General features: G+C 44.2%; 1 protein-coding gene across 11 annotated transcripts in view; it reads right to left on the reverse strand.

Annotated features, from left to right (window-relative positions):
- Positions 1–27,423, reverse strand: part of FMNL2 (formin like 2) — a 323,788-nt gene continuing 296,365 nt past the window's right edge. For 3 of the 11 annotated variants that reach the window (XM_070476198.1, XM_070476190.1, XM_070476199.1), the window contains 14 exons: positions 25,741–26,053; positions 25,189–25,401; positions 22,396–22,416; positions 20,136–20,260; positions 19,347–19,549; positions 17,549–17,783; positions 16,419–16,487; positions 16,211–16,291; positions 14,835–14,964; positions 11,943–12,106; positions 10,932–11,033; positions 8,430–8,528; positions 7,564–7,687; positions 1–2,053 (listed from right to left, as the gene is read on the reverse strand). In XM_070476198.1, the coding sequence (XP_070332299.1) occupies positions 1,944–2,053; positions 7,564–7,687; positions 8,430–8,528; positions 10,932–11,033; positions 11,943–12,106; positions 14,835–14,964; positions 16,211–16,291; positions 16,419–16,487; positions 17,549–17,783; positions 19,347–19,549; positions 20,136–20,260; positions 22,396–22,416; positions 25,189–25,401; positions 25,741–26,053 (1,989 nt within the window). In that variant the 3' untranslated portion in view covers positions 1–1,943. Of the gene's footprint in view, positions 2,054–3,841; positions 3,936–5,482; positions 5,609–7,563; positions 7,688–8,429; positions 8,529–10,931; positions 11,034–11,942; positions 12,107–14,834; positions 14,965–16,210; positions 16,292–16,418; positions 16,488–17,548; positions 17,784–19,346; positions 19,550–20,135; positions 20,261–22,395; positions 22,417–25,188; positions 25,402–25,740; positions 26,054–27,423 lie in introns of all 11 variants that reach the window. The other 8 variants (XM_070476200.1, XM_070476193.1, XM_070476194.1 and 5 more) reach the window with 7 other exon arrangements.

Consider the following 27,423-nt stretch of genomic DNA (forward strand, 5'->3'; position numbering starts at 1 on the left):
TAGTAGTGTAAATAGTTTATTTGCTCATATGCCATGAAAAGACCAGGAAAGTAACATGAACTGCTTTTATAAAACATTTCTAATATTGCTAAGAAGCAGGCCCATTAAGAGACAGACAAAAGGACATGCCAATATTATTGTCTATTTGTATATTAATAAATAGCCCATTTTAACCTATGTTCATCAGTATTGAGCTTTGGAAAACAGCTGCTTTGTGGTAAAGGACCAACTATTTGTGTTAAATCTCATGGTCAAATCCCTCTTTTCATCAAAATGAAATGTTGAATGAGTCAGACACAATCTTGGCATGTTCTTTTTTAAAGTACACATTATGAAAATGTGCTAGCAGGTGGCAGTTTAAAGTAATCTTTTTGTAAATAGATACGCTAAAGTGAAATGTGGTAACTGATCCCTAAACTGTCCTTGAAGTTAAATATATATATTTTAAAAAAAAAAACCTATAAGTTAAAATAACATTCAGATTGTATAGCATAGGCTGATGCATTTTTAAACAATATTTACAATATTACCCAGAGGCTTAGGTGGGAATTAAAGAGAAGTGTAAAAACCATAAAAAACTGCACCGATTTTATAGCAAAATATCTGTACATTTAAAAAGATATATAACTACACATTATCCAAGGGAAATGGGACCTTCACCAAGGAGTTCACATGAGCACAACATAAAATAAGAAATTCAGTGGTTAAATACTATACAATAAACTTTACAATTAATATATTGATGTAATGTACCAATAAGGTAAGCCAGAAGCAAAATGTGTTGTGATGAAAATTACAAATTAGCTTCAGTCCAGTTTTTGACTTTGGATCAAGTGCCCTGCCAGAGATGAAGGAACAACAACAGTGGCTTTGTTGGCCATTTAGTCCCATTACATAGCATTTCAGCTTAACACCAATGTAATTCAGCAATTTAATTGCAATTCCCCACAAGGTAGTCTGTAAAGTACAAGAATTGCTTAGCTCTGATGTATGATGCCAAATATATCTAATCCAATCTACAAAAAGGAGGAGGAGGGAACCCTGCGATTGTCAGAGTGATAAAGCCAGGTTACTAACACTACTCTGCTAGAAGTAATCTTGAATGCTTGTTCATAGAGCTAGTGAACTTCTCCCTGGCTAGCAAGGCACTGATTTCTATTCTCAGGATTGACCCATAATGGTCCTCAGGAATCCTAATACTGATTACTGAGATGTTAATTTTAGTGGTAATTAATAAACATTTGTATTTTTAAAAGCTTTCTCTAGCTGAAGAACACAGTACTGCAAATAAGTCTTGTACAACATCTGTACGCCACTGGATGGTCTCATTCATACCAATGAATATCACATGAGGCATCATGCCCCAGCACAGAAGCAGAATGTGAAACAAGTGGACTGACTTCTGTGCCACTGCAGTTAGGTCCTATTTGTACTTGGCTGGGGCTTGGGTATAGACAAAAGGAGTATCACATGACTTTCTCCTTCTTCCATGCTGCAAGCCCTTAAAAATACAAAGTTGACAGCTATGGCCAAAACAAACTTCTTAAAAGACAGCAAAGGAAGCCCACAGCAGATGCATTCCATGTTATTTACAACTTATCAGGAAACCAGGGTGGGCCATCATGAGACAATCACGATGGCAGGTAATGAATGTAATATGAAATTTATATTTTGGTTAAAAAATAACATACTGGTGTAAAAAGATACTAATCAAATCAAATCCTATTGCTTTGATTAATCTGAGCAGGTACTTCCACTTTTAGGCACTTGTTAACAAAGGTTGAAAGCAGAGCCCATCATTTAAAAATTCTATGTGTTTGCTAAATCTGAGCCCTTAGAATATTGTATCTATGTTCAAGGCTGCAGTTAAATGGTAGCACAGAAAGTTCATAGGGACATCTTCATTCACGCACACCCTCTATTCACACAAGCAGGTCTCTGGTTCACATGTTCATTTCGGCACCATTAGCAGAACGCAAGTTCTGGTCATCAAAGCGCCGCCTAACACTTCTCCTCACCGCATCGGCTCGTCTGTATGGTTGGTTTCTAAGATCTGTAAAGAGGAGAGCACCAATGAGAATTGCAATCTATAAGATCATGTGTCTAAGCAAGACAAAAGCCAGCTGGCAGCCAATCAAAGCAGCTTGTGTAGAAGAGTCAGCTAATGGGCCCTTCAAACTCAGGATTTGAGCCAAAAACATATGTACTTTGCCCTCGATATTTACAATCAAGCAAAAACAGCATGTAATACTGGTGTGATTCTGGCTCTTTTATTAATACAAGCAGAGTGCTTCTGTCACTGGCCAGAGTCTAGCCAATGTCAGTTTGAAATGTTTCTTCCATTGGGAAGTAGCTATTACTTAGTAGTCCTTTTTCTTTCTGAAAACATGAATACCAACAATTGCAATGAATTTTAAACTGCAAGACAAGACAGACTGCCTTCTCCTATCAGACTTTAATTAAGGAAGGAGCTTACACTTGGTCTGCAGACACTGCTTCCATTATTATTCCATTAAAATGAGCTGAGGTCAGTTTATTTTGTGAATCAGAAATATCATAGTCGACCACTGAACAAAAGCAATTACTAAATCAAAATAACACTCCATTCCTGAACATTCTTTCCTGCCACCCAAGATGTTATTTTTCATCAGAGGGGAAAGGTCACATGGACCCTCTTGGATTCTCCAATTTGTACTGCCAGTGAATGGCAGGATGCCTAACAATAACAACAAAATGCTTGAATGAATCAACCACTGCACATCAGTTCAAGCAGATTGAAGGGATGAATGAGATGCACAAGGGGGATTTTAGTAAGCACTCTTAGTATGAAGGCATGCTTTCTTGAATAAGGCAGGTAGCCTCCATTTAATGGAGTCAGAACACTGAAAGGAAAAAGCAGACTTCATACCTCATCCCCTTGTTCTGTTTAATTAGTATGTACTTCCCTTTCATCAACTTAGTTTGTTGATTTCTGTTTAGAAAAAAACCCTATCTTTAGAAAGGGAAACAATAGAATTAAAACAGATTTCATCTTTTTTATCCCTTCACTGCTCAGATTGAAAATCGATGGGCCATAGCTGGTCCACAGGATGTTTGGCCCACGCCTTAAATTTTTAAATACAGTCTCCTAGAAATTTAAACTGGGAATTAACCTAAAAACCAAGGTTTCTTGACTTCTCTTGGAAAACTGGTTTTGGGCCCATTTAATTCTCACATGGCAAAATAAGCCAGAGCTAAGTGAGTGCTCAGCTCAGTTCAGCACCGTCCCCACCCCATAAGCTCCTGACTCACTGGAATTTGTGACCTTGCCCTACTCCTAAATTCAGGCCAAGAATGGTTTTGCATGCCTGATAATGTTCTCGGGCCTTTGCTTCCTCACCCAGAGTCGTGATGGAGGTCACAATTCCATTTCTGGCTCAGGATATGCAGTGACTGGCCGTTTCCTGGTTCCCGAGTCCTCAGAGCAATTAAGTTCTAAAAAACCCTAATCCTCCTTCAAAGACTATATAGATCATGTTCCCTGGCCAGGACTTGCTCTCAATTTCTTTGGATCAAAATGGGGTTCACCGAGTAACTTAAAGGCCAAGAAGGGGTTAAGGGAAGGACAGCCTCACACCCAAAGTAAGTATAACCATCAAATACCCTACCCAAGCCATCACACTTGAGAACATGGAAGCAGACCAAAAAGTCCAACAGAGAGGCTTAGCCTCACATCATTGAAATGTGAGGTACAAAGACTTCTCCCTGGTCAGACTCTCACCAGTATTACCCTCAGCCAGAGATTGAAATCATTGATCTGCATACAGAGAGAGGAGGAAGCTAAGTAAAAAGTGATGCTTGCCAGCTCTGTGTATCCTCCACCACCGGTGTGCTAGAAGAAATCCTTACCCTCGAGTGAACATTTGGAAATTTAGTGATATTATTCTTCTTTAAAGCTAAACAGAAAAAAAAAACAAAAACACAAAATGATGGTTAAGTAAAAATGGGATGAAAATGGAAAGCAATTCAACTTTGTGAATAACATTCCCGGGCATGTTAGCCAAGAGAAGAAGAAAGGAAGCCACACTACAAGAGGTGTTACAGAAAACAAGGGAAGGCCGAGCATGTCTCCCCACCCGGCTCTCCGACCACCCACATCCAAGCTGCTTTGAAGTCTGGCTCCAGAAAAACAGTCCGGCAGCAAAGCTGACAATAAACCTTAGTCAAGGAGGTGACAGTCTCTAGCCTTGTTAATAAGTACTGGTGGGTAAGCACACTGCAGAACAGGCAACAACATACCACATCCTTCATTATCTTCAGACACAGACGAGCATACGTAACAAGTGCAATTCAGAGAAGAGAACGCCACAAACTAAACATGTAACCAGTTCCATGTCAATCTCAGCATGGCAGCCAAACAGTGGCGATTTCATATACTCAAAGTATGTGTTTCCTTTGTCACTTTTCTAATCAACAGAGAAGTCTGTTCCTTATTCAGCCATCAGAAACTAAGCCCAGGCAGTTATTTCTCTGGAAAGTGTGATCATGTTTTTCTTTTGTTTTCAAGAACAGTAGCATTTGCCAATAAAAGGTATTTGCTGTTAATATTTAGCCACCATCTTGACCAAAGAAGCAGATCCAGATATGAGCTCATCACAGTAGCAATGCCCTGGGTTTGACATGGAACAGAGCCACCAGTGAATAAGCATGAACGAGAAGACAGTGGGGGCTCCCAAGCCTTTATATTCATTGCTTAGTTCACAGCCCTGCTCCAGCAGGGAACTGCTGACAGCTGAAACTTGGTCATGACACTCAGAAGGGAAAGAAGTGACTATAAAGCTATGGATTGCCTGTATCAGCTTATACAAGCCTCTAGATCTAAAGAGCTCCCTGAGTTTAGCTTGTACCGTGAGCTCCATCACACTGTGGACGATGGTTACAAACTACATAAGGCGGTTAAGATGCAACTTACAGCTGTGTGTAGTTCACAGCTCCTTCTGTAAATCATTTTGCATCTGTAGAGCACTTTGTATTCCTGAGAGCTTGTACAGCAGCTCATTTTACTATCAAAGCAAGCTGAGCACAAAAAGGTCAGTTTAACATCTTTGTAAATCTATTCCAACACAGTGAGTGCTCAATAAATGGTAGGAACAGTAATTACTGTTATTAGTGACTGTCATTTTGTGTTGAAAGATATTAGCCTCAAAATCTTAAAAGCAACCTAGTCTGTCCCCACCCTGACTCTCAAAGAAGTTGTTCCCTTTACTATTTTCTGAAAATTTCTGTATGTATTAATTCAGCTGGCACACACCATCCCAGCCATGTGGGTTCAGGATGCATGAGTGATGCTAGTGAGTTGGCAATTGTGACTGAAACGAGAAAACATGCAGCATGAAGACAACATAAAATGCAACACAGCGGAGATGGCAGTACCATGCCAGACTGTTGGGGAGCCCTGACACACACACAGAGGGTCGTTAGAGGTCAAAAAATCCATAGCAACCTTTTAAGAGCATCAGGTGAGAAAGAGTAATAGTTTAGTAATGGTATTCCTCAGTGAGAACAGGTTCGCAGAAAAATCGAGAGCCACGCTTGGCGGTGCGAGCAGTAAAGGGCACAGTCTTCAGCACTGCATTGAAATAACAGTCAAGACAAACAGAAGAGAGTAAGAAGCCACAATCTACTGCATTAGTACATGGTTAGTGCTTTGTTAACCATACCTGGGGGAGGGGGGAGGGAGGGGAGCAGGAAACGGGGAAGGCAACATAGAATATATACCCAGGTGAGTTCAAAAAGCCTACAAGAGTTACTCAGTCTTTACTCAATCTGGGGCAGGGTTGAGTAGATCATGGAAAGTAGCCCAAGCAGGGAAAAAAAAAAAAAAAACAGAACAAAACTGCTCCATAAACATATTTATTTACCTCCTATGGTAGATCAGGTCAGGCAAATAGAAACTGTACATTTCATGAGCCAGTGTCGCTAAGCTGGAGAAGAGGCTGATGAAAACGGAGCTCTGAGTTCTTAATGTGCCACGGCTGGATGCTCCTCTACCTACAAGTCAACCTCATTGTGGCCTGGAGGCTACAACAGTGCTTACCCAAGGAGATCTGTTCTGGTCTTGCTCAGAGCAGAGCTTCTTGCTCCATGCAGAGGAGGCAAGGAGAGATGCTAAAATAGGAAGCTTTACCTGGGAGCCACCTGCCAGCCACTGCAGGGTGAACACAGACACTGGCAGGCAGAAAGGTCCAGAGCACGTGTGTGCCCTGCAGACACTGGCACTTTCATCAGCCACTTACCTACTGCACTTCTCACACTGGCTTACTCTGGACAAGTCATTACTTACTGACTTCCTTTTTTAGTGATTCTTTCTCCCAGTTTATTTCTTTGGGCCTGAGCTGATAAAAAATCCTGACTTGGCCATTTTGTAATCCCAATTTTCAATGCTAAGCCATTAACAAGAAATCAGAAATCAAAAGTCTGGAGAGTTATATATATATATTTTTTTAATTAGGACAATTAAGGAAATATGAATAATGATTGGCTTTTTTATAAGGAACTCTGCATTTCAGAGTTATGTGATAATGGCCCTGTGGGTATGCTTGTTTGTTTTACTAAACAGACCTTATCTTTCAAAGATTATATGGAAATACTTCCAAATGAAATTGCATGTCTTGGATTTGCTTCAAAATAACCCCAAGGGAACAGGTAGAAGCGGATTTGTAACAAAATTGGCCATGAGCTGGAAACTACTGACTGGTGATGGGTACTATTCTCCATACTTTTAAATAATTTCCTCTATACTTTTGCGTAACATTTCCTACTAAAAAGTGTTAAGTATCTTGGAAGTTGAGAAACTTTAGGCAACAAACATGAAAAGGCAGTCACTTGTAGCCACTGCCCCAAATTACTGCCCCCATCTTTAATAGGGAATGCACAAACTCTGATGAGTTGGTTTGAGCAGAAAGCATTAGGCTACAACTTAATCAGACAAGAACCAAGCTGGGTTAGGCACGATTTCTAGCGGAGAGAATGACCATTCCTCAGCCCTCTGGGCTTTTGACCTGTTGGTCCATCCTCATGAAAGCACTGATTTCCTAGCATCTTCACTTACTTGGAATGAGTGAAAAGGCTTTTAAAGAGCATATTGAAAAAACATTCATTGACTGTGGTTAGTACAGTATGGGGCCTGTCCATAAGTAGGCAGATAGGTAGAAGTGGCCATGAGTGAGAAAATGGAGCATGGTGACAAATCTAAGACAACAGAATATCATTAGAAGGAGGAGCCCCAGTGAATGATATTCAGGGTTCCAATGATATTGAGATACTGATAATATGATATTGAGAAATAGATTTTTTTTTTTTTCTTTTCAGAGAGACTGTTGGAGTTCTTTGACAGGCAGTATACAGCTTACTATAAACATACTTCAAACACTAGCATGGAGTTTCTCTGTAATTCTGCATCTGGATAAAATCAACTGAAGAACTTGTAAACCCTGGACAAAGCAGTAGCGAAATCTGTAAATGGTCCAGAAACAGTGAGGCCAGTGGGATCTCCATGGGCCACAATGAGGAAGGAAATTTTACCTGTGATAATATCTTCAATGGCACCATCTTTTCCTTCGTATACATGTCTATTATCTTTAACTTGCCGCCTTCTTAATTCGGCAATTAATTCTTGCTGCTGCCTCTTTGATTTGTGGGAAGGAGACTGAGAAGAAAGAAGGCAGAGATTAATGGGGCCAACACCCACTGGAGGTCCGAGAAAATCCAAAACGGGTCTGAGCATTTTGTGACTAACAAGCAGCCTCAGTCTGAAACACAGACAGCACCATCCCAACACACTGCTCAGCAGAAGAAAACTTAGGAAGTCTCTGGGAACAAAAACTTTTTCACAAAGAACACACAAAACTGTCAGCCATAGGAAGGCCGGATCCCATGTCAACAACAGGCAGCTAGTCATAGCCACTGACTTGTTACACTTCAGTGAAGAGGATCATGATGAAAAACCCTACGACCTGCCAGCCTTCATCATGGTCTTCACCTGTGCTGTTTCCCTCCATAGAATGCTCTCTCCCATTCCTCCTTACGAAGCCCTCCCTCTACCAAGGCCAGCACCAATGGCGACCCTGTGAAGCCTTCCCCTTCCCGGACACTTTGCTGTTCAGCCAGCAGGTTACCTGGGATGGTCTCTCTGTACATCCAACCAAGATTTAAGTTCCCTATCTCTATAAACTTGGAAATGCTATACAAACATGCTCTCAGCCTCATTCCAGTGATGGCTGAACAAGTAATGAGTGAACAAGCATCCATCTGACAAGTTTCCAAGCCCAGGAAGGCACTGAAGCATCCCGTCCCAGCCTGGCTCTCTGTCCCTCTTGCCCGCATGCCTCCGTGGAGCCATCAGGACCCCGCTCCCGCGAGGACCACGGCTGGAGCCTGGCACATCTCACCTTTGGGTCCTGCTGCTCCAGCAGAGCTTCCTGCTCCAGGAGTTTCTCCATGAGCGCTTGTTCCTGCTTCTTCCTTAGCTCATTTTCCTCTTCTGCTTGCTGGGTGAAATCAAAAGCAGCAGAAGATTATGTTGCTGGAAATGCCAGCCGTCAAGAGTTTTAAAAAGCCCTTCTGAGAGGCCAGGAATTAGAGTGAAGGAAAGGTTTACAAGCTCCACACTTTATTCCTACATATGACTCTGGGGTTTTGCTGTCAGTCTATATCACACTTCTTCAAAACTCATAGTTGAGACTCACCTTTTTCAGAAATTCCTTTCCTACTCAGGCCGCTTCGTAGTCTCGCTCACAGATGTGTGGGGACTTCCCCTCCCTACAGTTTCTCTGAAAGGAAGGTCTCAGATTCCTCTCCTTCTGCCCATTCTTAGGGGCAAACCTCCACCCCTGGCCTCGTGTTTCCCCAGTGTCGCCGAGTGACACTCTTGGACTCCCTCCTCACTCCTTTCCAAGGGAGGCAGTGGCAAGGTTGACAGATTAGGGACAAGAAATCTAACAGGTTGACCTCAGTTCAGCCCTCTGAGCATCCTCTTTGGAATCCAGCCTCCCTCAGCTTCTTCTAATAGTCTACTGTGCAGTGATAAATCATCTAATTCAGGGCTGAAGTGTAAGCTCACAGAGGCACACCCAATCCTCCAAACCAGCTTTACTAACTAAAGTTTAGTAATAAACTTTACACTTTCACCTTTGTTGTTTTTGTCTCAAGTTTCAGTTTGGTTCACACTTAGGAAGAGAAAACATCCTAAAATGCTAACATCTGCCCACCAAGTCCCTCGGTCAGGGTCAGGCCAGGCAGTTATTCTTTATGTAGTGTGTTAGGGCAAGTAGAACATCTGGTCGCATCCCTGCCTGATGAGTGCCTCACGGAGCCAGTGAACAGGACCCCGGGGAGAAATGATAACATGGAAGGAACGTGCTGAGAAGCTCTGACCTGGGACACCCCACAGACCACCAAGAGTGGCACCTCTTCTTTGCCTCCAGCCTTGGAGACCAACCAGGGCCTCTTCCCAGCTTGTATTATACATTTGTAAACAGCATATATTTTCTCTTGAGACCTTAGACTTACAATTTTTTATGTGAAGAAACATGGTCCCAGCTCATAACCAGAGCTGGCTCAAGCCATCTCTGCACCCGAGCCAGGGAGCCGCAGAGCACCGCGGTCGGCAGGCCCCGTGCCCAGCACTTCTCACTGCTCGCGGCCCCTGGGATCACGCACGTGGGCCTGTGCTGTGCCGGTGCTCACACTCACATAAGCAAGGGGAGGCCTGCCTTCTGCTGGTCGTATCACCCCTACACTAAGCCATGCTGAGAGACGAGGGCTAACTAGCGGGAACCTCGTGGCTGTCAGTGAAAAGGCTCAGGGATGGTTCTCCAAAGCCATCAGGAAGGTGAAGGGACTCACTGTTTCCAATCACATTTTTCAGAAATGTCCACACCCATCGCATCCCTCCCCGCTCCACCATCACGTTCCTCCTTTCTCCACCAACATGACCCAGGTGAACATGCAGGCAAGCCTGGAGAGCAGAGACTGCACTGTCTTCCTGAGCACTTGCGTGCTCAGTCATATCTGACCCTTTGCGACTCCATGGGCTGTAGCCCACCAGGCTCCTCTGTCCATGAAATTCTCCGGGCAAGAATACTGGAGTGGATTGCCACTTCCTCCTCCAGGGGATCTTCTCTGCCCAGGGATCTAACCTGCATCTCCCGTACCTCCTGCATTGGCAGGTGGATTCTTTACCATTGCTCCATCTGGAAAGCTGAGCACTGAAATCTCATAATGCTCTCCTTGGCTTCTTTTCTCATTGGACACGTTTTTCTGACATAGATCTGAGTCATGTGCTTTTTCAAAACCATGATCTCACGGTATGGGTCCCAGGGTATGTCACAGAGGGCCTCCCATTTAAAGGAAGGGCCATTATGGGTCCAGATAAGGAAACAGGGAGCAACCTATCCTTCCAAGAGCCACCTTTCAGCCCACACTTAGGGAAGTGCTGGTCCAGAGGCCTGTGGTCATGAGCAGGCCCAGCACGAGCAGGCTGTCCCTGACCTCGGCTATGATGCTGAGGCTAACTCCTCCTACCCTTGACCTGCTCCACAACTCCACAGGAGGCCTGGGTTTCTTAGTCCTTTGACCTGCCTGCAAGGGTGACAGTTGACGTGGCAGCTTCCAAAGATGGCTTTGGATGGTCCTGGGACTCCCTCGCCCCATGGGATAGCCAAAGGCTTTTGTGTGGGGGCTGAGCCCCTGGCTTGGCAGGTAGAAACAGAGAGCATGACAGTCTGAGGGCCTAAGCAGCAGGGCCAGAAACTGCGTCTCGTCCTCCCCACCCAGATCTGCCACCTGAAGGCCCGGGGAGCCCTGCAGAGCTCTTGAGACTGCATTGCAGCTCCAGAAGGGCAGCCGCTCAAGAAATAATGCCAGGGGAGGCTTGACAGACACCTGTTTACCTTATAGGCTTTCACAAACCGGACAAAGACGGGGAAGAAGACAGATGGGGGTGTCGTCTTGGGGTTTTCTCCAAAGTACTTCACCACGTCATCAAAGGCATCCTGTGAAAAAGTGAATTTCTCTTAAATGTCATTTTTTCCAGCATTTGAACTTGGGAAAGAGCTGCAGGGGCCCCTGCAACTCCCTGGCCTCTGCCCTCCCTCACCTCCCAGGATTCTGCACAGCCTGTGTTTTCTGCCAACACCTGGTCAAAGGCAACCCAAAGAGGCAAGAGTGCTGCACAGCATCCCATCCCGGGACCTCCTGCCACTTCTACACACACACACACAGATAAGGAGCTTCTCCTTACAAGAGTGTCCTCAGGCCATGGGAGGACTCGTTAAAGTCAACCACGTCAGAAGGGACCTTAGAAATTGGTCAGACTCCAGCTCACTGCTTCCACGCTCCTTCCAGGGGTCCCACAGCCGGGACGCTCATGTCTTTGCCTGAATCCTCCTGGGACACAAGGCAGCCGGCCTCACCCGGGAGCCAGCTCAACACGTCTGCTTCCCGGGTTCCCTTGACACAGCCTTCCCTTTCTGTGATGGTGTACAGTCCATTCTGGCTGCGTCTCAAGTGTGTAACTTGACCCCCAGTGTGGTAAAAGATTTCAAGGTCAAGTCCCACAGAAACCCAACACTGCGAACACTGCTCTGCCAAGCACAGGCCTGACATGCGTTGGTTGAGGTTAACTGAACCTCATGGTAAAGAGAGCCTAGGAATGGAAGGGAAGCGGGGTGGGCCTCAAGAAAAAAGGGTGAAGACGTCAAATTAGAAGAGGACAATGAGCAGGACAGGGACAGCTCCAGGTACAAATGCAGAAAGATCCTCTCCCCGCTGAGCACAGTTACATGGGATATCTACCCTCAGCAGACAGAGGGGAAGTTGCCGCCCAGTCCGGACAGGGCCGCAGGTGGCTTTACGGAACGCGATCCCTCCTTCTTCATGGAGCTGGGGGCACAGACACTGACCTGGGCGATCTTGGCGTCGTCCTGCAGCTTCTTCAGCTTCCCCTCGTTGCTGAAGATGAACTCCTTCAGCAGTGTGTTGTGGTCATGCATGGCGTACTCCCTCTTGGTTAAGTCCATGCCTCTCTGCAGCTCCTTGACGTCCAGTAAAACATTCTCAAGGGACACTGAAGCAGAGAGAGCAAGGTCCCCGTGACTTCAACGGGAAGGTCAACGCCACGCTGAGTTCTCAGTGGGCTACCAGGGTTGTGCAAGAGCCTGGGATCTGCTCTCCAGTCTTCAGTGAAGAGATGCTTCAACAGGAGTAATTTACTAAGCGCTCACCATCAAGCACTGCAGTAAATCCCTTATATGCACTAATCCATTTGCACCCTCAGCCCACGTTGCTGACGAGGGAAAGCAGCACGAAGAAGTTACGTGGGCTTCCTTAGGTCACAAGCTAGGAGGTGGCAGACGTGGAGTTTGGATAACAAACATGGACCCCAAATCCTGTGTTTGTTTCCAACTATTCCACTCCTCTTACTGGACATGATAACCTATTGCTTAGCCTATAGACGCAGAGGTTCCTTAACTGACAGGCCCAAGAGCTTATCCTCTAACACGTTGAATGCTTCTGCATTTTTATGACTCTCCAGCAGAGGGCAGCATTTCGCCTACCGAATTTCAGTTGTCCTGACCACCAGGACCCAAAGCAACCTGGAACAGCTTCTTTTTGCTCAACAACCCTTCCGTGCTTCAGAAGGGATTATGAGCAGTGCTTCAGAAGGGATTATGAGCAGGAATCTTTCCATCTGCAGTGTAGCTATCCTCCCAGAGTGGGTTCACCCCCGCAGCCTCCTGCAGGAGGTCTGAGCCCCACCTCCGGCTCCCCACTCCCTGACTCAGCTCTGCACAGATGTAGCATGATTTTCCCTAGCTAGACCCACACTGTGTTATTCATCTCTGACTCCTCAGTGCTTAGGCCAGTGCCAAGTACAAAGCAGGAACTCAAAAAGGTTTACTGGCTAAAGGAAGGAGTGAATGAATAAACGAGGGGCGGGATAAAGAATCTATGTCACATATCAACCTTAAAAATGCATTCCAATATACATTAGGTGCAGACAAGTACTGTTTGATTCCATTATATATGAGATATCTGCTGCTGCTAAGTCACTTCAGTCGTGTCTGGCTGTGCAACCCCATAGACGGCAGCCCACCAGGCTCCGCCGTCCCTGGGATTCTCGAGTGGGTTGCCATTTCCTTCTCCAATGCAGGAAAGTGAAAACTGAAAGTGAAGTCGCTCAGTCGTGTCCAACTTTTAGCGACCCCATGGACTGCAGCCTACCAGGCTCCTCCGTCCTTGGGATTTTCCTGGCAAGAGTACTGGAGTGGGTTGCCATTGCCTTCTCCATATGAGATATCTAGAATAGTCAAATTCATAGAGTCAGAAAATACATTAGTAGAGGCCAGGGGTTGGGGGTGCCTTGGGGAAGGGCAAAGGATGGGCAGTTAGTGTTTAATGGGAACAGCGATTCAGTTCAGGAAAGTGAAAAATTCAGGAGATGGATCATGGTGAGAGCTGCACAACAAAGTGAATGTACTTACACACTCACACCGAACAGTGCCCCTGGACTGTACGGGTGAATATGGTTAAATGGTATTTTTTATATTATGTGACTTTTACCACAGTAAAAATAGATAGATAAATAAAGGAATCCAGAGTATGAACACAGAAAACAAGTCTGTCAGAGAGCACCTCAATCTCCCCAATCTCCCCCACTGGGTTTTTTGAAATGACTCTTTAGGGGAATCTCATTAGGGCCAAAATGAGCTATAGGAAATTTTTAAACTTGTTTTTTCTTAATTAGAATTGTGATGCTAAAACCCCTGAATTTAGACAAAGGGAAACTTGAAAAGGAGGAAAAGCAGTCCACCAGAAGAGAAATGCATATGAGAAGACAACCCAAGTTCAAGTTCCTTTTGTTTTTAAATTATTAGCGTGTATTTATGGCCGCGATGACTTCTCTTGTTGCGAAGCACAGGCTCAGTAGTTGTGGCACACGAGCTTCGTTGTGCCATGGCTGATGGGATCTTCCTGGACCAGGGATCGAACTCATGTCTTATGCATTGGCAGAGGCAGCTTCTTAAAACCACTAGACCACCAGGGGAGTTCCTTGAGTTCTGTTTCTATCACTTTCTAGCCACGTATCCTTAGGCAAGGCATTTAACCTATAAAAAATGTCAAGTTTTCTCATTTGAAACATATGGATACTATTACCCTGTACTGAACCACAATCTCAGGGTCACTGGTGATTTATGCAAGAAATTCCAAACTGTCACAGCAAGGCAACAACAAGTAGTACTGATAATTCAGGCTAAACACAAACGTTTAGAACTGCCACACCTGAGCAAGTAGGACGGCACAAAATCTAATTAAAAAATTTGTTGGGGGGTGAATCTTAGATTCTCATCCTCTTATTTCAAATGACAGCAACAGGGACTTCCCTGGTGGTCCAGTGGTTAAGATTCCGTGCTTGCAGTGCAGAGGGGCACAGGTTTGATCGCTAGTCGGGGAACTAAGATCCCACATGCTGAGAGGCATGGCCAAAAGGTGAAAAAAAGAAAATGACAGCTACAGAAGAAAAAGGGCAACAGTTGGAAGAGGGAAGTCACATGAGCCCCAAAGACCTGGATCTTTATAAAGAGGACACTAAGGTCACCTTCATGTCCATGTTTATTACTGATCCCAGGAATGAGCAGCACCATAGCCGATGTGTTTCAGCTCAGAGCCTCTGATATTTTAGCCTCACTTTCATAGAAGGGTTCTGAGGAGTGCTATTTACACAGGGAGAATGGTTCCCCCATGACTCAAGGCATTTACACCCAACAGTAATGTTACAAGCTGAAATTGAGTACCTGCAGCAGCTTTCTCCACATAATGAAGCTCATTATAAAAGAGGGACACTTGTTGATATTTTTCTTTTACGACATTGGATATATAGTGCAAAAGCGTTTGCTTTCGGTCCGTTGACTTCGTATCTAAGAGCTGAAAGCCAGAGGGGACACGGGTTAGAGTAAAGATGATGTTCTCCCACTCAGAATAAACACCTGCACACAGGAGCCCCAGAGGAGATGGAAACCACCCCACAGGGGAGTCAGCTTGGTTCTCCCGTGAACCAGCCCATGGATTATGAAGTGACAAGAGGGCTTCCTGACCAGGGGATACACCCAACCTCAGAGACGACCCCAAGCATGCGAGCTGTTCACATTTCTCTCCTCACAGGAACTCCTCGCCCCCATCCGCTCCAGCAGCAGACTCCAGCCTCAGTGCTCCCCAAGTGAAGGCCAGAGTGGGGTTGAGGCTGAAACGGGCAGGTGAGCAGACGTGCGCCCTGGCAGGCAGAGGTCCTTTCCCCACAGTCCTCACATCCCACTCGGCCACTTTTCTTTCCCAACCCAAAGCAGATGTGCTTAACGGTCCATGGCCCCATAGGAGCCAGAACTGAGACTTAATACACACTCCGTGTCAAATAACCGCATAGCCCGGGGCCGGGGACTCCACCCACTGCCCCGTAGGCTCCTGTGAAATCGTGGTACCCCATATAGCCTGGGGTCAGGGCTCCACAGAGCATTTTCCCTAGCCCCATTCACATAAGTCAGGTGACTGAAAAGCAGAGTACCCTTCTCCATCCCAGAAGGGGAAAAAAAATAAATTTTTAAGACAACATAGAAAAAAAAAAAATCTCTAAAGAATTTCCTAATTCCATTCAACCTCTGTTAATACCTGACCTACTTCCATTCGATTTTTTCTTCCATATTTTACTTAGTTAAAAATCAAACTGTCTAGACAACTTATACCCTTTCTTTACTAAACACCAAATTATCTATTCCTTTGAAAACGCTTCACAAATATTTTAACACTTAAAGGAGAGCTCATTGGAACTATTACTACAGCATATTTAATCATTTTCCCAAATGTCCAATCTTTACATTGTTGCTAATTGTTTGCAATTATAAATAAAATAACAGAATCCATACTTCTGACTCCTGAGGAAAGAGTCCTAGAAATGAAAATACTGGGTCACAAGGTATGAGTATTCCTAACGTTTGAAGTGCCTGCTGCCAAATGGTGTTTCAGAAAATTTGTACCAACTGATCCTCCCACTAGCAGAGAAGCTTCGTCAAAATATCCCACCCTGCTTCCCAGAGCAGAACCTCTCTGCTCCAGGGTTTAATCTTTGCCAGCTGTTTCATCTCTCATATAACTCTTGTATTTCTTTTAACCCACTCACCAGATCTAAACTCTGAAGTTTAAATCCATAAACTGCTCCTCGTTTACTGCTATTCATATAGTTTCCAAGGGCCAAGATGATCTGTAAAGAACAAGAGAAAAGAGAAGCCCATCAGGACAGCATCTCAGGCATTCCCCAGCCGAGGAATGCAACTGACAAGTCAGCTCTTCCATACGTGCATAATGCATAAAAGGAAAACTTCACTTGCCTCCAGGATTTTCTTGAGTTTTTGGGACGACTTTATAGAGACAGATGCTGCTATAATTGAGTGCAGTTGCTAGATTCCAAGTCAAAGGAAAGAAGAAGAGGGGGAGAAAAGACACATTAAAAATGGGGAACTCTAACTGAAAACTAAAAATTAACACAGAAGAAAATAGGCCTTCATTTAGAACTTAGAGCCTTAATGTTGAGATTCTATTTTTTCCTAAACGTAACAAATTTAAGTTGTCCTGCTAGGTCTTAAGTAACTATAGCATCACATGTAAGCTCTTCTCTAAATAGGAAGCATTATGAGAACTAGCTTATCATAAAATCTGCAAGCAATGAGACTTAAGAGTTAGGAGTCAACAGCGTCTTTCGATAGAATTCAATTCCTTGCCCACCATCTGTAATCATGTAAAACAATTCATATTTTTAAATCAATGGAGCTAGCCAAGAACAAGAACAAAACAAAATAGCAAAGAAATACAATCACTGTGCAGAATTTCTCAGAATACATGCTACTATAACCAGCAATTAACAAACATTTATTTAGAAACAGAACTGGGAAAGAACTATTTATGATATTCATAAGCCTTTACCAGGTTAACACGAAGGAATAACAGATGGTTGGCTATTATTTCTACATCACCACAGCGTATTGTAACAAACTTCCAAGGAAGAAGACTCCCATGGCAAATTTAATGCTTCCAATGAAAGCCAATAAGCCTGTTCACTAAAGACATGAGATCATTTTTAGAAATGAAGTTACATTTTCAGTCTTGCTAACCAAGCCAGAGGACTGGTACTTTGAGGAGGGAACCAAATTTGAGAAAATGATTTTCCTTGTTCTCTGTATTGAAGTTTCATTTGAAATCCAAAGGACATTTGCAAACACACGAAATGGCATTCTCTGGAGAGAACAGCCACATGGAATAGGGAAATTCACTGTTTTCAAATTTACTTGACATACACAGTGAGAAAAGATGGCAAAAATAAAAATGTCATCTCGAAAGTTCTGGGAAGGCATCTTAGACTCCATGACATGAAGTGTAATTCTGCAAGAACCATAAAAGAAAACAACAAAAAATTCTATCTCTTTGCACCCCTCCATGCCCCTGCCAGAGCTGGGCCACTCACAGGAGTCAGCATTTGAATGCTTTCAGCAAAGTTCCCAATGAAGGCCATGATGGTCATCTTCTGCATGAGCCTCTCAATTTTACTGAACTGCATCATGAATCGGTCTTCATCTGACAGATTTTCCAGGGGCTTCCGTTCCCGCTCATAGAGCCGAAGCACTTTTACCTCATTCTCAGTTGGCAAGAACCTCATCAAACACTCTACAAAGTCTACAGGCAAGGTCTTCAAGTCAAATCTGAAGACAGAAGTGGACATGTCAGTGTTAGAGAGAACCTCCTCCCCATCTGGTCCAGCTCGTGAATGAGCTGATGTCTGCAGCAGGCTGATGTCTACAGATGTGAACATGCACACTGGAGCTGGCTCCTGACTATGCATCAAGGACCTTCACTGGTCCTTCCTGGAAACCTGGACCACAATTGCCACAATCAGTTTTCAGGCTACTAGTAGCTCTAAGCCTCTGGGAACCACCAATAAATGACAGGAGGAAAAAGCAGAAGGAAGGCTGAACGTCTGGTGGTTAAGTGGTTCAAGGACATTTTTTAGGCATGTGAAATACTGCTAATTAAAGAGATACAAATTATATGCATGATTACAGAATATCTGGTGAACTCTGTAAACGATTTCAAGTAGACCAGCAAGTCTGGGATATTTTTCCTTGTGTTTAGGAAAAATGCATCCAAATACTTATAATAAATGGATGTTTTGCTTAAATGCTCACATCCATTGAAAGAATACCAGGTCTTTGTGGACATATGCTCCATGTGAACTTAAGAAGTATGTGCTAATACCTCTGTTTTATTCTCTGGACAAACTCTGTTCAGCAAAACAACAGAATTACATTTAATCATGACAAGCAAAATAAATACAGATTAAAAACCATAATGCATATTAGGTTTCAGTGCCAGAAATCAGAACAGAATCTCTGATCAAAATTTATAAAACATCAATGACAAATTAGCTCCTAAAACATCTGATAACATCCATATCATATTTGAAAGTTACCACAAGTGAAAGAGTAGAAAAATCCTTCTCACAGAAGAGTAAATAAAACCAATGCCATCTCTGCAGTTCACAGATTAAAAAAAAAAAAGAACTAAACTTGGTTTAAAATGTCTGGAAAGTGCTAAGGAGCAACAGGAATCACATTCCTATTGTTATGAATTAAAATATGCATCTGTATCCTATTTGCATCTGGCATTGAGTTGAATCATTCCTCAAATGCCATCAAATTTGTACTCAGCAAATCTGGATAAAATTCAGATACTCCACAGAAAACTAACATTTTCTTCCTTTTCTTAACATCTGCAATACTTCTCTCAACTTTCCTCTTATGTAAGTGTTGCTGTAGGCATATAAGAGAGCTGCTGCAGCTGCTAAGTTGCTTCAGTCGTGTTCGACTCTGTGCGACCCCATAGACCGCAGCCCACCAGGCTCCCCCGTCCCTGGGATTCTCCAGGCAAGAACACTGGAGTGGGTTGCCATTTCCTTCTCCAATGCATGAAAGTGAAAAGTGAAAGTGAAGTCGCTCAGTCGTGTCTGACTCTTAGCGGCCCCATGGACTGCAGCTCACCAGGCTCCTCCATCCATGGGATTTTTCAGGCAAGAGTACTGGACTGGGTTGCCATTGCCTTCTCTGATATAAGACAGCAGACCAAGATAATAAATGATGTCATGATCCAATTGTTGTTCTTCTAAGACAATTACTCAATCTAATACGGCACCCCCATGGGCCATTTCTGGTCCATCATTTTATCCTAAATTTACTAAGATATAATCTTCCTGAATGCCCTGAACTTACACATGAATAGCTTTACATATCTCTTCAGCAGTCTTTCCAGCTTTCCTTAAAGTGATGGCAAGATTTTTAGCCCTGTTTGCTTCTAGTAATGTCACTTTGTTCGATCCCTTCTGCGTTATCTTCTGTTTGCTTGAAGAAAGATCAATGGCAGGACCTTGGGCTTTTGTCTTAAATATTTCCTCAAATTCATCCACATTTAAATCCTGGGGTGGAGAGGAATGAAATAAGCAAGTTAGACCGTACTTCAAAATGAAGTCAGGAAGCCACCATTTGGATGGTCTCTTAAACATCAAAAAGGTTACTTTTTCTACCAAGTATAGTACTTGTTTTTGGCCACAGCTTAACTCTATTTCACTATTTGAACAACTGATTCCAACCAGTTAATTCAATTGCCTTTCAATTACTGGCTTGTAGGGATGGCCAGCACAAACCAAAGCTATCTACCAAACCAACTACTGGGTGTGATTATTGAGTCCCTTTTTATTTACAGTTCAATAAAAGGTTTTTATGCCCTTTTATAAATTAAGGGCAGAGATTGTGTCAGAGATTGTGTCACTTTTGTCAATACAGTGAGGATGTTCAAAACTATTCCATTTTAATGTCACTTATTGAACACAGTTTTAGAGCCACCTTATAAAAGAGCATTCAATTTTATTCTCCTTTTCTTCTTTTACATCAAGACACTTAAAACACTAGCTTTTATGGCTGAAATGTTCAGGTTAACACAGCACCCATCCTGGCTTTGCTGAACAGAGAAGGTCCCTTGTTTCTAACCAATGAGAAAGATACCTCCAGAATTCGTTCGTCATCAATTTCGTTGAAGACTGTGCCATTGATCTGGTTTGGCTTCAGGGCAACCCAGTTAAAAACTGGCATTCTGAATTTCGTCTTGATTGGCTTCTTAATTTTCACAGCTACAGAGGTCAGAGAGAATGCAATGAAGATTCCACCAAGACCCTTGAGAACAATCAGACAACAGTCCTTGCAGATGACACTCTAACCCTGGAGGAAGACTGGCAAGAGGCGGCCAGGTGTTTTTAAATATGGAAAACTTCATACAACGCTTTGGCCAGAGCAACTCGAGGTCTTCATTTGGCTGACTGATACAACAGTGTATTAAAGAGGCCTAAGCCCTGGGCTTTTTACTTGTATTTATTGTTTAAATGCAGGCAACTGGATGGCTGAAAGACAGTCACAGTGTCAAGACAATGCTTAGCACAAAGTGTCAGGGAGTAAAAATTATTCTTCATGTTATTAGATAGCAGAGAGAGCAAATACCCTGTGTCATTTGGTTTGACATGCGTGAACATGAGTGTAATTTTGACATCCTAAATTTCTGGCTCTTGAACATTTATTTAGGAAAAAAAAAATCTTCAACGATGATCAGAGGCTGCAGATAGTATCTGCCTAAACCACCAGGAATAAAAGGTCCAGAAGGCTGCCTTTCAGCCACAGCAACACAACCCTATGGATGATTCAGTCACGGGGATTATACTGGCTGCTGAGTTATTCCAAACAGACTAAGGGCCATGCATGTCCCCAAACAGAAAATGTATAAGAAGACAAAAAGGGTACTTAGAAATGGGGTTTGCATTGCTTTTGTGAGAAGGGCTGCAGTCTCCGCCCCCTCTTTCGAGAAGCAACACCTCCCCAGGAGTCAGCTACCTGCAACTAGAAGGTAAGAAGGCACTCATCAAAAACACTGGAAACCTCTTAATAGAGAGGAAGGGGTCCATCTCTGAGGGGATAGGAGGTGGGGGGGCGGTGCTAACTCCTCTTACTTTGGGGAAATAAGCTAAAAAAGATAATCCACTAAAAATTCCATTAATTAACTACACACCATATAGCAGTCTTCCTAAACCAACTAGCTATAAATATTCACCTTCCAAGTCTGTCTCAGGATGCCCCTATTTGGGAAGGGAGGGAGAAGAAGGAAGTTCAGTCAGTACAGAATCAAAGAAACGTAAGACACAAGTGGGCTTTTACCTGGCTGCCTGCCTGACTGCAATAAGGGGGACGGACAGTGCCTCTCGTTCCTCCAGAGTTACGAAGGCCACGGAAACAGCAGGAATGTCATCTGACAGATCCACACAGAAGCATGCAGGGACACAGAAACACAGCTCTCGCCACACCAGGCCGTCCACCCCCAAATGTGACAGCTTAGTCCCCACTGCCTGATGGCGACCACGTTTGTCAACGCTGCCCGGGAAGAACCATGTCCGCCAGAGGCCGAAGGACCAGAACTCCCTCCAGTCTGGCACCTCAACAAAGTTCAAGGAGAAGAGGTAGGGGTTGGGGGGCAGGCTGCACCTTCCCTTCATAACCTGAGGCGGCCAGGTCAGCGTCACCTGTTCCCATCACCCCTCCAGGCCACAGGACACTCCCTGCAAGTCACTCTGTGGGCAGCCATCCTACTTCTAACTCCTTCAGCAAGACTAGGAATAAGCCTGAGATCAGAGCACAGGCAAAAAACAAATGTTCTCTTCAGAAAGGTTGTCCTGACCCTGAGGAGGTGGGGAAGGGGGGATGCGGTTAGCAGAGGAGGGGTGATTAGGTGACCATGTGCCCCGTGCTCCCAGCGTTCCGGCTCTAGAAAGAGGCTGTGTGTGTGTTGGGGGGTAGGGTCGGGGAGGGACGGTGTTCTGTGGAGACAGCCGGGCCCCAGGGGGAGGGGATGACCAGCACCCAGCTTGCCCTTGTTCTGGGGAGGAGCTTTTTTCTCTCCCTCAGGACAAATCTAAGACCCTTCCAGAGTTGAGGCCCGGAGATCCAACTATGAAAATAAAACTAGAAAACAGTCCTCTTTCCAAGGAGAAAGGAACTTGGTGCTTGAAGTCCAGGATGTCTGCCTAAAGGGCCATAACCTCTTCTACAGATTCAGCTAGAACGTGGGTAGCCCTGGAACCACAACTGCCAGCCGGCCCCGCGCCTCCCCACAGACACAGAGCAAATGCAACGGCTCGATGGGAGATGGGGGGATGTCACGGCACAGTGTGACCCACAGGGACACATGGCAGACACTCAACACACTCAGGGAGGAGCAACCTACAGAAAAGCTTGATGGGCCCGTCTTTTGTGGAAGCAGAGAGAACAAAGAAAATACAGAAAAAAAAAATTAGATATGGTTAGCGTCCAGCGGCTCAGCAGTTCACATACTCTTAGCAGAGAATTCCACGCTTCTGGGACACATTTCACAAGGCAGCGCAGAGCCAAAAATTCATTCCCATTCAGGCCTGCCTTAAAGACATCCTTACTATATATTTTTTTAATAATTCTTTTTTAGAAGAGAGGAAAAGATGATTTCATTACAGTGGTCCCAAACATCCGTATTGATCTGTACCAGGTATTCCATAAGATCTGAACAATCTTTTTTAATGAAAAAAATAATCAGCTGAACTCCCAATTCTCATTGTGAAGTTCGAAAACACATTCTTCCAAAGAGACAGCAAAGGGCACAGACCACCCAAGGGCCTGTCATCAACGATATGGCTGAGAAGCAGGAATCAGATTGATCCAACAGATTTCAGGAGCCATGCATTATACTTTGAATGCATGCTTCACACTAATAACACTTTCTCTATAAAATGCAAAGCAAAGTCTACAAGATAAGCTTAGGGACCTCCTCCTGGTCCCCTGACTTGGTCACCAAGAACATATTTGCTGATTGCCTACTGAAGAACTAAGACATCCAGTTGCCTACAGATCCAGGAGCCTAGTGATGTCACAAGTCTCTGGCCTCCGGGGAGCCCTTGGTGTATCATCTCAGCTGTCTCTTGGCTCTACGGGGACATCCTGGTTCTGTCTGACCTCCTGGTTTCAGAAAGAGCGCGTTACTGAACACACTGGCAAAGCAGCCAGTAGCCCAAAGCAGCCCTCAAAATGGGCTACAACCACTAAGTATTAATGATCAAATTAAGGATGAGTAATGAAAAGAGATTAAAGGCCTTGTAGAAACTGCCCGATCCCAAGCTATCAAAGACTCACAAGGATCTCATAATCCTTATGTCTTGAAAAACAGAACACCTTATAGCTCTTTAGTGGGTGCTCGTGGCACTAAAGAGGACTTTCTTCAGTCCCACATCCAGTCCTTCGAAGTGCACAATAGGGGGACATCTTCCAAATGCAGCAACCCCGGCAGGAGCCGTGCACGATCGGCTGAACACAGAGTCCCACTGTAAGCCTGAGGCAAATCACCAGAGCCAACAAATTACACAGATGGGGTAGGAGGAAGAACCCAGGCAAAACATTTAACCTGAGAGGCCGAGACTCATTCAGCAGGGAGCCCCGGACCTGACACCTCAGCCTCCTGGCTCTTCTCTCGGCCGCAGCAGTTCCGAGGTCCAAGTCGGAGCCCAGGTGAATGGGAGCGGAGGGTGTACCGCACATTAGGTTCTACCAGAGAGAAAGGAAGCAGGACCACAGGAGTGACGCCATGGTGACACATCTCACGGTGAGCGCTCCTGGTGCAAGCATCCCCAGGCCCAGGTGCACACGACCATGACAAGCTTCCACAACATCACTGAAAGCCTGTTGATGCAACAGACTCCTGCGGTTCCTTAATAGGTTTTCTGTTTGCTTATGTTTCAAAATCCAACAGTCTCATTGTGACACTCCTTTAACTTTTGTCCTTCAGAAGCAATAAAAGTTCTACAAGAAAGCAGCAGACGAGGAAGATCTTGAAAAATTGAAATAAGTCACTGGTTTACTGCCAACACGACTTTGAACAGGCATCTTGCATGACAGTTTTATATGAACAGGGGTGGGAGTAAACGCCACAGATCTGATGTAGAACAAGTTTGTTAGGGGTGGTTTGCTGGTGTTGAAAAGGGCTTTAGTCACTATGATGAATTAGTCCTAATGACTGGCCAGTCCAGCTGCTGATGGCACAGGCAGGCTAAGAGAGAGAGGCTAGGAGATCGCCTATAACTAAGACTTGGGGCGAAAGCCTCTGAAAACCACTGCAGCCTTGGAAATGAGACCACTAGAGTGCTTGTTCATTAGAAATAAGAGACCTCACGAAGGGAATGAAACAGATGAGGAAGCAGAACTATCCAATGTTACAGGGATGGCTCCGCAACACTCAGAGCAATTCCAAATGTCAGGGAAACACTCTGAGGGAAAACGGCTTGCAGTATTTTAGAAAAGAGTAAAAATTCCTTTTCATGAGTCAAAAATAAGAACTTAAGATTTCAAGACATTAGAGCAACTCTCTTGCTCTCAAGCCACACCGCCCCGCCTTACTTCTGATGAGGGAGGAAATCCACACCCTGTCCTGGCAGCAGGAGGACGACGTGCATCATCAGGAAGCATCTCAAGGCAAGATACTGCTGGTGGGACATTTCCCTTCAAAACTTAATTTTGCTATAGTGAATTGTGATGTCCTCAAATGCTCGGAAGAAATGCCTGGAAGCCCACATCAGGCAGTTACACAGAAAGGCATCTTCCTCTTTCACAGATGCCACTGAAAATACCTTCAAAGAAAAGAGCCCTAAGCACTGGAAGCACACTTGCGGTGTCAGAGCTTGGATGGTCCTGCTTCCTTAGCCCATAAAGATCCCTAGGAAGGTAACCTGTCTCTCTCCTCTTCTCTAGGTGGAGAGAGAGAAGGTGGGAAGACAGTATGAGATTGGAACTTCCACAACAAAGGCTATTGAGAGAAAAACGCCACCTCTGCACGACAATTTCCCCTCTAGTGGCTATATTAGCGGAAATGGTCTTACGTTAAGAGGAGACATGTGATCTTAGAAGAGATCTGGAATTGAAAAGAATGCCTCTGACTCTCTGGAGGTAAGACAATCGACTATACGTATTGAGTATCTGGTTCTTAAATCTGTGCTCTTACCTGCTAATCCTGAGTTGAAAACCACTGTGGGTGAAGACGTTCCGGGCAGCGGGGGTGCAGAGGGAGGTGGTGGGGGTGGCAAGGGAGGAGCAGGCAGGGTCTCAGCTGCGGGACCTGGGAGAGGGGGAGGGGGAGGAGGGGGAGGCGGGGGCGGAGGAGGCGGGGGCGGGGGAGGCGGGGGTGGCATAGGTGGTGTTGCTGGACCATTTTGCACTGGCAAAAGAAAAGAAACAAATGGGCTTTTAAAACAGAGGAATGGTTTCTCCTGCAACATGCCATGTGTACATAAAGTAACTGAAAACAAAACACTGAAAAGGATAAATGGTTTTTTTTTTTTTCAGACTATAAAATGTCCTCAGTGACAAATGGGGAGTATTCTACAACATATGAAATGAAAGGCTTACAACTTTAATCTCAAAATGTAAACAGTTTTTAAAAATAAATAAAAGAGCATGCAAACAAAAGCAGACAGAAGACATAAATTAGCAGTAGGTAAAAGAAGAAATACAAATATCCCAATACGACCTCAGTTCTCCTGCCAAGGCTTCTTACCCGCTTCAGATGCATCTGACGACAGAGGTAGTGGTGGGGGAGGAGGAGGCAAGGGTCCCGAGGAGGTGGCCCCCAGTATTGGTCCCACGAAATTACCCACTGCCACTTCGGACCCTGTGGGCAATGTGCCAGAAGCCACGACAGGGAGTATGGCGATGTCCCCATCCCCTTTCTTCTGAATTTTAATGGTCCCTTGTTTCTCCAGCTCATGAATCTTTTTTTCTAGGGTAGACTGTCTTTGAATGGCTTCTTCTTTCTCTTTGACCATTTTCCTTAATGTGTGAACCTGGGTATTCGCATCTTTGTAGATTTCCTGCAAAAGAGGCCATGGTCAGGAGTTTGTCTTCACATGACATCTATACATACTACCATTAGATTGGCAAACTGAAGGTAAAGAAAATGGAAAAAAAAGAAAAAGAAGAAGAAGAAAAAGGATACTTATATATAAATATAGAAAATCTATGGAATTTGGCCAGAACCTATAAAGTCTCATTGTTATCAACTATTCACTGGTAATGCATGCAATGCATGCATTCTAGCAATTGTTCCTGTTAATGTAGTTCTTTCCTTTAATAAATACAGCTAAATCAGTTTTCCCCACAGGTGAAGAGGAAAAGGGCAGAGGTAATCCAAAAATAATTTTATAGTTGACTTGAGAATATCCTGAGGGTATTCTGATAGTACAGCATGTTTTCCTTTTAGTTTTGTTAAAATTCAATCGTAACTCCTAGATACATATCAGCTAACAGCAGACAAAAGGTCCCTATATCAGACTTGGATAGAAGTCAGACTGGGATTAAAAATCTGCAAATCATGGAATAATCCACTCATGAGTAACCAGGGGCTGACTGTTTTGAATGGATATTTCTGGCCTTCACAATGCCCCCTTGACCAAGCTGAGTCCAGTACAGCAATTGTTGTTAAATTTTCCCTTTGGTGATGCAGTTAACAAAACAGTCCAGTGCTGCCCTCCACTAATTACTTATTTCTGTCTAGGTTCTTAGCAGAAAACAAAGAAGTCATGACTTTCAATTCAAAGGCTGTCCTGGTTCCTTTTCTAAGGGGCCCACAGAGGCTCCAGTGAAAGGATTTTATGGTACTCACTCTCTGGGCCTGACACACGTGATCTCTCACCACAAACCTCTAGCAGGCAGGGAAACATTCTTCACACCCTGTCTAATATTAATAATCTGAGAGTCTGAACTTGAATTGAGGCCATATGCTACAACTTTGTCTCAATGGTGTGCCAGAAAACAAATTTCCTAGAGTTAACTGTGGGACCTGTCAGAATATCAAGCAACACACATAGACATGATAACCATTGCATAAAATGTGCCATGTCATTAATGGGGGCATAAAAGCCAGCCATTTGCCTAAAAGCCTTCCAGGCATTTTGGTATTTTTATGTTCAAACACATGGATGGTACCCCATAAATACCTGACCTGTAAATAAAAACAATGCTAAAGCCAAGCAAAATAGCTGGGATTATCTGATAATAAAATGGATTGATTTTACTTTTGCATTTCTTCTTTCTCTCTCTCTCTTTTTGGTGAATGCCAGTAGGTCTTGCCTGTGTTGTGATTTCACTGTTTCCAAGGCAACCAGCAAACCTGGTTTCAAGCAGAAGCAAAGCAAAGAAATACAAAGAAGTGCAAAGCCTAATAAAAATAAATAAGTGGCAT

This window comes from Odocoileus virginianus, chromosome 13 (assembly GCF_023699985.2).
Source record: "Odocoileus virginianus isolate 20LAN1187 ecotype Illinois chromosome 13, Ovbor_1.2, whole genome shotgun sequence".
Lineage (NCBI taxonomy): Eukaryota > Metazoa > Chordata > Mammalia > Artiodactyla > Cervidae > Odocoileus > Odocoileus virginianus.